This window comes from Megalobrama amblycephala, linkage group LG9, assembly GCF_018812025.1.
Source record: "Megalobrama amblycephala isolate DHTTF-2021 linkage group LG9, ASM1881202v1, whole genome shotgun sequence".
Lineage (NCBI taxonomy): Eukaryota > Metazoa > Chordata > Actinopteri > Cypriniformes > Xenocyprididae > Megalobrama > Megalobrama amblycephala.
Window position 1 is genome coordinate 17,148,860 of NC_063052.1, and position 12,229 is coordinate 17,161,088.

General features: G+C 35.8%; 2 protein-coding genes across 2 annotated transcripts; one reads left to right on the forward strand and one right to left on the reverse strand.

Annotated features, from left to right (window-relative positions):
* Positions 1-211: 211 nt before the first annotated feature.
* On the reverse strand, positions 212-10,662 carry parp10 (poly(ADP-ribose) polymerase family member 10). Its single transcript, XM_048201896.1, is given in 13 exon segments — positions 212-852; positions 1,708-1,882; positions 3,730-3,863; positions 4,047-4,994; positions 5,115-5,244; positions 5,332-5,544; positions 6,447-6,889; positions 6,892-7,446; positions 7,532-7,762; positions 9,060-9,302; positions 9,412-9,587; positions 10,236-10,300; positions 10,539-10,662. Coding segments are annotated over 12 exon segments (3,549 nt in total). The 5' UTR covers positions 10,238-10,300; positions 10,539-10,662; the 3' UTR covers positions 212-553.
* A 20-nt stretch (positions 10,663-10,682) lies between these two features.
* Positions 10,683-12,216, forward strand: polr2k (RNA polymerase II, I and III subunit K). Its single transcript, XM_048201900.1, has 4 exons — positions 10,683-10,822; positions 11,136-11,199; positions 11,338-11,430; positions 12,063-12,216. Exons 2-4 carry the CDS (start codon positions 11,139-11,141, stop codon positions 12,083-12,085), a joined length of 177 nt encoding a protein of 58 aa, XP_048057857.1. The 5' UTR covers positions 10,683-10,822; positions 11,136-11,138; the 3' UTR covers positions 12,086-12,216.
* The last annotated feature ends 13 nt before the right edge of the window (positions 12,217-12,229 follow it).

Below are 12,229 nucleotides of genomic sequence, written 5' to 3' on the forward strand. Positions count from 1 at the left end.
TTTATCAGTTCAATATAATTAATATTACAGTATGCTGTAACATTCATTAACAAAGTGTTAATACTATAATATATACAATATACTACAAAGTTCAAAAACACTATAGTATTTACTATAAATTACTATAGTATTTTTTCACCTAGATAGAACATTTATCAATTACATTATGCATACTGCTATTACAGTATATAATCATTGTAAAGATATTTACTTCATTCCAGCATTTTACTTTATTTATTGACATTCAAAACATATTAATGGGAGTGATGTAAATCTGACAGGCTTTAAGCAAAAAACATAATTTATGATTTAATTAATATATTTGTTTAAAAACCAGCAATGACTAATTATTCACATATTATTCACAAAATTAAAAAAAAAAAAACAAAAAAAAAAACAGTGACAACACTCAACTGTTGTTCAGACAAAATCTTGTTTAAAGTAAAAACATCAACAGTGAAGTAAGTGCAGTCCATAAACCCCAGTTTAATGATTAGACATGACTGCCAGCAATATGAATGCATGCCAACATAAGCTTTTGAAATTTATGTAATTAACTGTAGATCTTCTTGCAGGTGATAAGGTATTGTGGATAAGCCTGTGTGTCATTGAAGATGACAAATAAAGTCGGGGAGTTGATATGATCTGTCACGCTGTGGTATCTGACCGGTATGGCAGAATTCTCCTTGAGCGGAGCTGTTTTCATCTCGTGTTTGCCCACGGTGAACTCTCCGGTGAGAACTTTGGCCACGAAAATAAACTTGTGACCGTCCGCATTGGGTGGGGAGTAGGTGTCTGACACAGAGAGCGCGGCATTTACCGCAAAGTACACACCCTGACCATACACAGTCGCTGTGAGGGAAAAGAGAAAATTCATTTGTTATTTTGAAAATTCATATCAGTGTTTTTCACAGTTAATGTTTAGAATTGATTTTATTTTTAGATTTTCTGTTTTCATTTACATTTTTAAGTTTTAGTCGTTTTGTTGTCATTTTTATTAGTTTTTCCTATATATATATATTTTTATGCTTTTTTTTTTTAGATTATTTAGATTTACCAATTTTAGTACTTAAACTAAATGAGAAACGGAGCCCTGGTAACTAGCTGAAATAAAATGGAGCAGTAAAAGTAATTTTTTTTTTTTTTTTTACCTCAGTTCATGTTTATTTTATTTCAAGTAATGGCTATTTTTCAAAAATGGCTGCCCACTGCTTCGCATGTGTGTGTTCACTACTACTCAACTGGGTTAAGTGCAGAAGACAAATTCCAAGTATGAGTTACCATACTTGGCCTTGATATGTCACTTTCACTTTCACCAATGTGCTGCCAAGTGGTTGTTAGGATGTTTTCTTAAAAATAAAGGTTATATAAATGTTTATTGCCATTGATGGTTCCATGAAGAACCTTTAATATTCATGGAATCTTTCCATTCCACAAAAGGTTCCTTGTAGTGATAAATGCTTTTAAAATGTTCTTCACACTTAGCAAAAATGGTTCTTTTACGAACTGTTCACTGATGGTTCTTCCATGGAGACATGGAGGTTCCATGGAGGTTCTTCCATGGTTCTTCCTGGAAGGGTTTTAGAACCTTTATTTTTATGAATGTAACAACTTTCTATTCATTTGGATAATTAGGATGTTCCTGGGTACGAGCAATGTTAACAGTAATGCTTGGCTTAGCAAACACCAGCATATTTAACAGCATACCATTTTTTCCACAGAAGCTCCTGTTGAAGCCATGAATGCATATCTCTTTCACACTGGTTTCACTGGTGCCGTGGTAAAGGGTGCGTTCCACCTGCGGCTCTGAGGAGCTCCGTTCAATACTGGCCTTTTTCAGCCTGTACTGGTCATTCAGAAGTTTATTCATGAGCTTCTCGACCTAAAAAAAAAAAATATTATAGAGTCAGTGTGAGAACGAACAGTCAAGAAGATTTCCAAAGCAGTTCATTCCTAACCCATAATTCAATGAGCAAACATTTTGATTCTGAACATAATAGTAAATTCACAGGTTTTTACCTAGAAAACTAAAATAAAGATTCATGTCCTGTTTACAAAAAAACCCTCTCAACTACACAATGCACTGACAGATATCAAAGTGTGATTTGAGGGGATGGCATACCCCTTGTTGAAAAAAATGACAAAAAGCATCCCCCCTTATCATCCCTATTAGATCAACAGTGTTGTTTATAATGTAAACCTCATCATGCAAATTAAATATTAAAATTCTATACATATGATAATTAACGAACTATAAAGAACAGCGACTGACCAATCAAAATTCAATATTGTAATGAGCTGCACACTGTCAAACAAGCTTTCATTAGCTTTCACTGTTCAAAATGGCTAGGGGAATGGTTCAAGTGCATCTTTTGACGTTATTTAATAAGAAGGGAACAGAAGGTGTAATATTTCTTTGATTAGTGTTTAAGGACATTCCCCTGACACATTACAAAGAATAACATAGCTAAAGTGCATGGATTTAGTAAGGGATCATTGTCAAAGTTGCACTGATATATTTAAAGGGGAGGTGTAATGCTATTTCATGCATTCTGACTTATTTACACTGTTAAAGAGTTGGATTTCCATACTAAACATGGCCAAAGTTTCAAAACACGAGTTGAACGTATGAGTATTTCTGTGCCAAATACACTACTTCCGGTTTCAGTACAGGATTCTGAGAGTTTTTTTCGAGTGTGTCCTGTATGACGTCAAAAGAGAGCGGAATTCCTTGTGTAGGCACTTCTCCCCTAACCATCAACGCGCTTCATTAGGGATACGGAAGCCGAGAGATTTTTCAACAATGGTTGTGTCCCAATTCAGGGGCTGCACCCTTTGAAGTCTTAGGAGTCTCATTTAAGAAAAATAACCGTTAGATTGCAACGTTAGAACCCAGCATTAAGGGAACAGAGGATGAAGTTTGTTTTTCCGAGGCAGCAACGGAGTTGTGCATGTATGTTTGTTTGTTCCCGGGAATTCGGTGATGAATACTTTGTAAACAAGTCCCAGTTTGGCGTTGGATTTGCAGATCGAGGGCGGTGAGTAAAGCTGCATCAGATGTCTGTGTTTTGTTGGCAATCGGCGCGCAAGTGCATATAATGTGAACAACACAAACATTTTTGTTCCCTTTTTATTTATAATGATGTCGCAGTTAGCAGACGATCTCTACACAAAAGCTGCGTGCGCTCGTGACTCTTTAGCCCCGCCCACAGCACTGACGGCAGACATGCCTTCAGGATCTCGGCTTTTTTGGAAACACTCGGTTTAGCGCATCTATCTTTTATAAAATATGACAAAACTAAAGACTTTTCGGAGATATGCATTGTTACTCTATATGTACTCAAGATTAACATGAGATTGGCAGAAACTGTGTGTGACTCATTTATTGAGTTATTTTTATTTAAAAAAAAAAAATCTGATGGTGATGATTACACTATCAACATTTCAGTACCCTCAGAAGGCATCATTTAGGTAGTTTGTGGCATGCAGAAATTGTGTGTGTGTGTGTGTGTGTGTGTCTGGTCCTCAGTAATACAATACTACAGTCATATAAATTATTTAATTCATAATGCCTATGTAGATTTTTATTCTACTCTTTAATCCTACAAGTAAAAATCATTAGCCTTAACCAGTAATAATCACTGTGTAAGGTTAGCCCCCATCCACCACACCATCCCCCTTGAATTTTTTTACAATTCGGCCTCTGTGTATGACTATGTTGAATTGTACCTTAATGATTTTGATTTTGTTGTGGTTGTCCTGAAGGGTGTCATAGAACTCTTTGACCACCTCTTGAAATTCATCAGAATCTACATCCACTGTAGACACTTCAGGCATGCTGGACAGCAGACTGTAATCTTCATCTAAAAAATAAACTTCATAAACTAAATATACATTCATTCATTTAGATGACACATTCATTTAACATTGATTATTTACAACAACAACAAAAAAACAAATAATCATGTTTCTAACAGTCCCCCGTAATGCTTCCGCATAAAGTATTCTCCTTTTTGGGGATTTCATAGGGTTCATACAATTCGTACCTGTAGCATCCGTGTACAAGTCCTGTGTGCTTAGCATTTTCCGTTTAATAGGCACAGACTTTCCGGATGCCAAACTATGCTCTTCCATCTTCTCAAGGTCAATGCTGTATGGCTGATTGTTGAACAGAATATCAATCTTCTTCTGCTTCATCATCCAAGCATTCTCGATGAGGACAGTGGCTTCTGGTGGGTACGGTATCGCCTTAGAGGACCCCTGCTCATACCACACCCACTGTATGGCCTTTAAGATTTCAGCATCGTTCATCATGTTCGCTGTCCTTCTCAGGACATTTTTTAGGTCAATCACGGCCTCAGAGACATAATCTTTAAAGCCAGAGACGACGGCGGTGGTGCCCTGGATGCTGATTTCTACAGCATGCTTCCTCTTAATGAGCTCTATGCATCGCTTCAGATGGGAGGAGAGTTTCCTCAGGTTTCTGTTCTCGACCTTCTCCTCACACTGCCTCAATCCAACCTTCTTGCCCAATGCAATGTCCACCCTTACAAGATCATGGGTGTAGTTAGCATATACGAAGATCTCGGCTGTGTTGGATGAATTGATGGCATCCTGCAATGACATTTCAAATGCTCTCTCCAGTTGTTTGTTCTCCTCGGCTGGCATGGAGTCGCTCCTGGAAAGTTCTAGAGCCTTCTGGATGTCCGCTGTGTCCGATCTCTGGTTGCTCTCCATAGACAGCTGAATCGCCAACAAGAGGCTTGCGTCTTCATCTAGACTGCAGGGGTCCATCTGTGTAGAGGAGCTCTGGCGGTCAAGGGTCTGCAGTGAACGAGGTGGGTCGGCCTCATCTTCTGCCACTGCTAAGGTATCTTGGCTCTGGTCTGAATACAGATCTTGAGATTCTATGTCTGTGGATCCTAAACTAGAAGGCTGGGGGTTCAAATCACTGCCAATAACTGCCAAGAATTTCTTAGCTTCTTCAATACGAGCTGAAAGACAGAAAACATTTAGTAACCATTGGGTTCAACAAAAACTAATGGAGTGAGTCTCGGCCCACTCATAATTCAAACACTAGTAAAGAATCAATCAGGACAATGATCCATAATGACCTGAAGTACGTGCATCAGTAGAGTTGCTGCTATTCGGTACTCCAGCATTGAAGTCCTGGATGAAATTTCCAGAGGAACTTCTCTGGAAGTTTTGACAGGGTGTCATTTTCGATGCCAGCTCCAATATGTCCTGCAGAAAACACAACCACAATTGACTATAAAGTATTACTGAGTATTTGAGATAGATACAGAAAAAGAATGAGGATGAATACATTACATCGTCTTCTAGAGGCTCCCAGTGCACTTTCGCCATGTCTATGTAGACCTCGAATTTGGCTGTCATCTCTGCAAGTATGCTGACACCCTCCTCCTCCAGCAGGAAGCGAGAAATGCCAGGCTGCTTGACCACAATGTTCTTTGTAAGGACTGTGCCAATAATAGCACTTAATAATTCCTCCGCTGACTGGCACACATTCGAATCTCCTTGAATCTGTGAAATTAAGAGATTACAATACACTATATGCATTTGTAAGTGATTATAGAAGATGCTCATATTGAATGTCAATTCATGGAATTCATTGAAAAATATAATATGCATATAGGAATTATCACTAAAACAATTATATTAAATATGAGTTGAATAAAATGTATTTATATTATATTAAATATACGTTTATATTATTATATATTTAATGGCTATACTTTAATTTTATATTTCATAATTTAACTTTATTATTTTATTTCTTTATTTTGTTTTTTAATTATTTTTTTTTAATTTATTTATTAACAAATTAACAATTCATGATAAATGTTATTTATTGTATGTATTCAAAATTATTTTGTATTTACCTAAATTTTGGACATAATTTAAACATTTTTAAAGCATCTTTTAAAATTATTTTGTGAACAACCTGAATAAATTCTACAATATACACTACAGTTCAAAAGTTTGGGATCAGTTAGTTTTTTTTAATGTTTTTGAAGGAAGTCTCTTTTGCTCACCAAGGCTGCATTTATTTGATTAAAAATACAATAAAATAGTAATATCGTTAAATATTTTTACAACAGAACTGTATTGAATGTATTTTAAAATGTAATTTAGCCATGTGATGGAACAGCTGAATTTTCAGCATCCAGTCTTCAGTGTCACATGATCCTTAAGCAATCATTCTAATATGCTGATTTGCTGCTTTTTTAGGATTCTTTGATGAATAGAAAGTTCAAAAGAACAGCATTTATTTGAAATAGAAAACTATTGTAACACTATAAATGTCTTTACAGTCACTTTTGATCAATTTAATGCACCCTTGCTGAATAAAAGTAAAAGAAAAAACTAAATCTTACTGACCACAAACTTTTCAAAGTCAAACGAAAGCAAACTCAGTAACTAACACTCAATCCATCTCCAGTCTCCAGTGGGAATAAGATGACCTCTCCCATGTCTGCAAGTAGACCTTGATGATGAAGTTGCAGGAATTTGAGCATTCCTGGTTCCATAGACAGGACAATCTCCTTCTGATGTGGTGTGCTAAGAAACTCAACGATCTTCTCTTGTTTGTCCTTTTCCATCCCTGTCAGGGTAACCACAGTAATCCCTCCATCAATGTCGGATACTTTGGCACAGCAGAAGTCCAGAGACACCAGAAAGTCAGACCAATCATTTGAGAAGAGCACACTCTCGTATTCTTTGGCCATCGGCACAGTAAACTCTGCTATCTGGGACTCTATCAGGTCTCGGGCCTGTTTGACTGCGCTACGAGATGAAGATGTTACAGTGACCATACAGTCTGACACAGTGTAGATTGATGGTAAATCTTTCAAAGACAAATTTAACCTTTTTTAACATCCTCCCTTTTAAGAAACTCAGCTTTGAGTTTGTCATATGTCAGGTGGTCCTGCGCAACACCAGTCAGGAATTCCAGAACTTTGTTCTTAAGTCTTTCAACCACAATTTGGTCAGGACCTTTGATTTGGACGCCATCTTTTGCTAGACTGACATCAAATTTGGGGTGAGCCTTTGTGAGGTTCTCAGGCAATTTACTCAAACTGAGCAGCTGATGTTTGGTGGCATCAGGCACTGATATAAAGCTAACACATTCCTTCTGGACAGCTGGCTCAGGAGCAGACGCAGTAGTTTTATTTGCTAAACTTGTGATGTTGACCGTGAGAGAAGCACTGTGTCTTGACGTGGTGTTCGCCGTTGGGTCAGAAACAGTAGGACTTTGGGATGAGACCGTGTCATTTTGGTTCATCCCATCCGTTAATGTTCCCTGTCCATCTTGAGCGCTCACAGACGACTGATCGACCACAGCATGCAGGAAGTCAAAGTACGGCTCGACTACTAAATCTGTACCTTCCAAATTATGGGATTTTTGGAGAATGCAGTCCACGGCTGTGAAAGACAAAGCTCAATTGAGATTCAGAACTGTAAAACAGAAACTTCAAGAAAGTTTTTAAAGAAAGACATGTTGGCTTACATTTCACATCCTTGAAAGAAACTTTAGCACATCCGTTAGCCAGCATGCTAACTCCGAGAACATCCGCCCCTCCACCACGACTACTCCCAAAGTAGAGCTCCAGCACATCCTCAGTGTGGGCAGGAGACAGATTGGACACCAAAACTGAGTCTGTAGATTCTACCTGCTCCAGAGTGACCTTTGCTCCATTTAGACACTTCTTGGAAACTTCATCACTAAGCATCTGAAAATCTATGGAATCACATAAACAATGATGAAGACAAAATATTTAAGACAGATTATTATTATTTTTTGAATTATTATTATATGATTTAGAGTCATACTATTTATATATATATTATATATAATTTTATAATAATTATTGCATGATTATTATTAATATTATATGTAATTACTACAGATTATTATAAGTTCTTGGGTGAATTTATTTGAAATGCTTCTAGGTGTCTCAGTGTCACAAGATCCTTGAGAAATCATTCTAATATGCTGATTTGCTGCTCAAGAAACATTTATTATTATTATCAATGTTAAAAAATAAGTTAAAAAGAAAAGCATTTTTAACATTATAAATGTCCTATCATTTTTGATGAATTTAATACATCCTTGCTGAATAATTAATTTTTTTTTTTTTAAACTGAGACAAATTATCAAACCAATAGTCTGAACTCAAATGCTACTCAAGCTTTTATCAAAACTAACTTCACTTTTCTTCATCGTTTTTACTCAATGGCTTTTAATAATCTAATTTTAATTAAAATTCTGTCATTAATTATTTACCCTCATGTTGTTCCACACCCATAAGACCTTCATTCATCTTAGAACACAAATTAAAATATTTTTGATGTTTCTTTTTATTTTTTATCCCCAATAGAAAGCAACATAATTACCGTCATTTAAGGTCCAGAAAAGTAGTAAAAACATTCTTAAAATAGTCAATGTGATTACATTGGTTCAACCTTAATGTTATGAAGCGACAAGAATAATTTTTGTGTGCAAAAACAAAACAAAAATAACAACTTTATTCAACAATTTCTTCTCTTCCCTGTCTGACTCGTGCACATTTGACGCAGTGAGCGCAGTTCAGTGCTATCGTGTTTACGTCCGAACGGCGGCTCAGTATTGGCCGAGCTGTTCACATGAGCACCACAACTCATGTGTGTGATGCTGACGCTGGAGCCAGCCAATAATGAGCCGGCGTTCGGACGTAAACATGGAAGCGCTGGACTGCGCTTGGTTGAACCACTGTTGTCACGTTCACTATTTTAACAATGTCTTTACTTACTTTTCTGGACCTTGAATTATGGTGATTTCATTGCTTTCTATTGGGTATAAAAAAAAACTCTTGGATTTCATCAAAAATATCTTAATTTGTGTTCCAAAAATGAACAAAGGTCTTATGGGTTTGGAACGACATGAGGGTGAGTAATTAATGACAGAAACTTCATTTTTGGGTGAACTAACACTTTAAGTGTGGTTAAAGTGTGCCTATATACTGTATGTACAGTTGAAGTACAGATCAGCTACCAACCTTTAGACAAGGGTTTTTTAAAGTGTACTAGAACCAGGTCCTTGTTTGGAGATGGATACAAGGTGAAGTCTGTTTCAAAGGTCATTCTAGTAATGTTTTCCAAATAAAGTTCCACATGGTCCAGGGAAGTGTGTGGATTGAGCCCTCTGAGCAGCAGTTTTCCAGGGTCTTTTGGTGGTTTCCTTCGCAGTGTCAGTGTGATATTGTGGAGGACATGGGACTTGGAGACAACTCTCGCAGCAGCTAGTTTAAGAGAGACAAGTTCTTTACTGATATGCTGTAATACTGTAATTTTACAAAATCCAGACTGAGGATACTTAATATCTAAAACAGTATGGTGATGATGTCTTACTCTCTGCATCTTCAAAAACTACCAACGCTTGATTTCCACGTCTCTCCAAAGAGACCACGTTCCCTCCTCCAGAGCGTCGCTTGTTCTCAAAGTAGAGAGATAGAAAGTCATCGTCCAACTCATCAGGAATATCAATAATTTCTAAACTCCGCTCCACCAGGCTGTTATTAGCCATCCTGACAAAACAGGAAGCACATGTGAAGTATGAAGTTGAGCAGGTTGAGGATAACTAACATTCTTGCCACAGTTACCAGCAAAACCTTATGTGAGGTTATAGAAATAAAAGAACCTAATCACAAGATGAAAGGTTGTTGTTTTTTATTGTTGTTGTTGTTGTTTTTGAGTGAAATGGACAAATTTTGTAAGATTAACCTACCTACCTATGGTGCAATGAATGTCTATGATTTGTATTGTTTTGTCGTTTAATTTATTGCTACAGTGTGTTTACATTAGATAGATAGATAGATAGATAGATAGATAGATAGATAGATAGATAGATATATACATAGATAGATAGATAGATAGATAGATAGATAGATAGATAGATAGATAGATAGATAGAAAGAAAAAAGAAAGAAAGAGTTAGTATTAGATTAATATAAATAGTTTGTAATTGCATGTTGTAAACACGTTATAAATGGAAATATTAAGTCGTGTAAACCCAATGCCGAGAAAGAGAAACTGAAAGGTTGACGCTGGATCACGACTGACAGTAACTCACATTATAATACGAATATGAATATAAACTGTGCACGAAAATGTTTGACCATACGTACATAATACCAACACTGCATAATATTGACAGTTAAATTTAGAAGACTCACATGAGAGCTGAACATTCACAGGCCAACTGCTGCAACTCACTACTTCCTGCTTTGAGACGACAACACTGACACATAAAGTGACAATGTGAGAAAAACACTTTAGGGATACAAATACAAAAAATATAGAATAATAATAATACATTTATATTTGTGAATATACTATTGTAAACAAATAAATAAATTAAAAAGTAACAATTTCAGGACACTTTAATGACAGTACTATAGCCTTATTCTTAACAGTTAAACTTTAAAATAATTAATAAAATTAAAAAATACTTCATCAGTATCTGCATGGTTACGTACGGTTGCCGATAAATGGACGCTTAAACTCGTCGCCGCGAGTTTTTCGCCGCCATCTGTATTATACTGGGAAATAAAATAAAAGTTCCCTGATAGACCAGTAACTACGTAAAATTATAAGCTCCTCCCACCAGTGTATGACGAGCCCAGCTCAGGCGTTCAAATTTTTGTCAATCATCCGCTTCAACCAATAATAGCGTGTGTTACTTTGATGTCGTTCTGTAAGTAATGCGCATGCGTGAAGACCAACAGCGTTTTGTAGCAAACTGAGAGCTCACGCGTGAAAGGTAATACTTTTAATGTGTACTTTTCATAGTTGTATATTCTGTTAAATGAAATGAATAACGATCTTGTGAATTTGTATTTAATATTCATATGAAAAATAATGCATCTAGCTTTGTGTATAATAGCAGAACGTGTCCGTACTCACACATTAGATCAGCACTGAATAGAATAAATGGTAAACTGTTGGACATATAATTTATATATACATAATACCTTACATTAAATTAATAAATAATAATTTATATATAATATATTCATGTTATTAAATCTGATAATACATAATGTAAGAAGTATGTATGTATGTGTGTGTTTCAGGCCATGGATCCCCAGAAAGACATTCAGCCTCCCAAACAACAGCCAATGATCTACATTTGTGGAGGTAATAACACTCTTCATGCATTTAGTTATGGCTGTCATATTAGTCATTTATAATCATGTCTTTCATAACTATGCAAACACAATCCCCATCATACAATCTGTCTCTGAGCTGTTGTGTATTTTTGCTCTTGTGTTTCAGAGTGTCACACAGAAAATGAGATCAAAGCAAGAGACCCCATCAGATGCAGAGAATGTGGATACAGGATCATGTACAAGAAAAGGACCAAAAGATGTATCCTTTATAAACTAAATAATGCTTAGTGGTTGAAATAATTGTTTACCCAAAAATGTAATTTACTTGCCTTGATGTTGTTCCAAACCATAACCCACATCATGTGTGGTTTAATATGTTTATTTTCCCATAAAACGCTAAAGGAGTATTCGTCTGCTCTTTTCTAAAATGATTGTTCCTCAGACATCATAAAAGTGGCCCATCTGACTCCTTTGCTATTTTCCACTCTCAAGTTATATTAACTTTTTGTGTGAAAAAGACAAATTAAATTATTCACTGATTCATTCATCAGCTGCAGCTTTCAAATCAAATACACAGTTTTAACATTATGATGTTTGATTACACAACCGTTGGCAATTGCCATTAAAGATAAAATATGGCAAATATGGTGCAGATGTCCTTTTTGGAGCTTTACATCTGTTGTCATGATGTACTGTATGGAGATTAGGTGTGTAAACATTCTTAATTCTATTAATAATTTAAAAACAGAACCATGCCAAGAGTTTAATGAATCTGAAATACATGCCATGATATTAAACTATAATATTATAATATCAATATATTATATGTAGGGTGTGGTCTTGATTTATGTCCCATGTTGTTTTATATTTCCCCTTAACTCCTGTTTCCAGTGGTCGTATTCGATGCCCGATGAGATGCATCCTGCTGTTTTTCCTGTTATAATTAGCTTTTTTTTTAAATGTTGGATTGTGTAAATACATGTATACAATTTGAATAGAAAGTAATCAAAATTGAGTAAAAAACAATTTTCCAAAAAAAAAAAAATCTTCAGTGAATG

What these genes read in the sequence shown, in the direction of transcription:
- polr2k (XM_048201900.1), top strand. Translation starts at nt 11,139, where the DNA reads ATGGATCCCCAGAAAGACATTCAGCCTCCCAAACAACAGCCAATGATC. An exon ending in AATGATCTACATTTGTGGAG is followed by an intron (nt 11,200 to 11,337) that starts GTAATAACACTC and finishes CTTGTGTTTCAG; the next exon opens with AGTGTCACACAGAAAATGAG. An exon ending in CAAGAAAAGGACCAAAAGAT is followed by an intron (nt 11,431 to 12,062) that starts GTATCCTTTATA and finishes TCCTGTTTCCAG; the next exon opens with TGGTCGTATTCGATGCCCGA.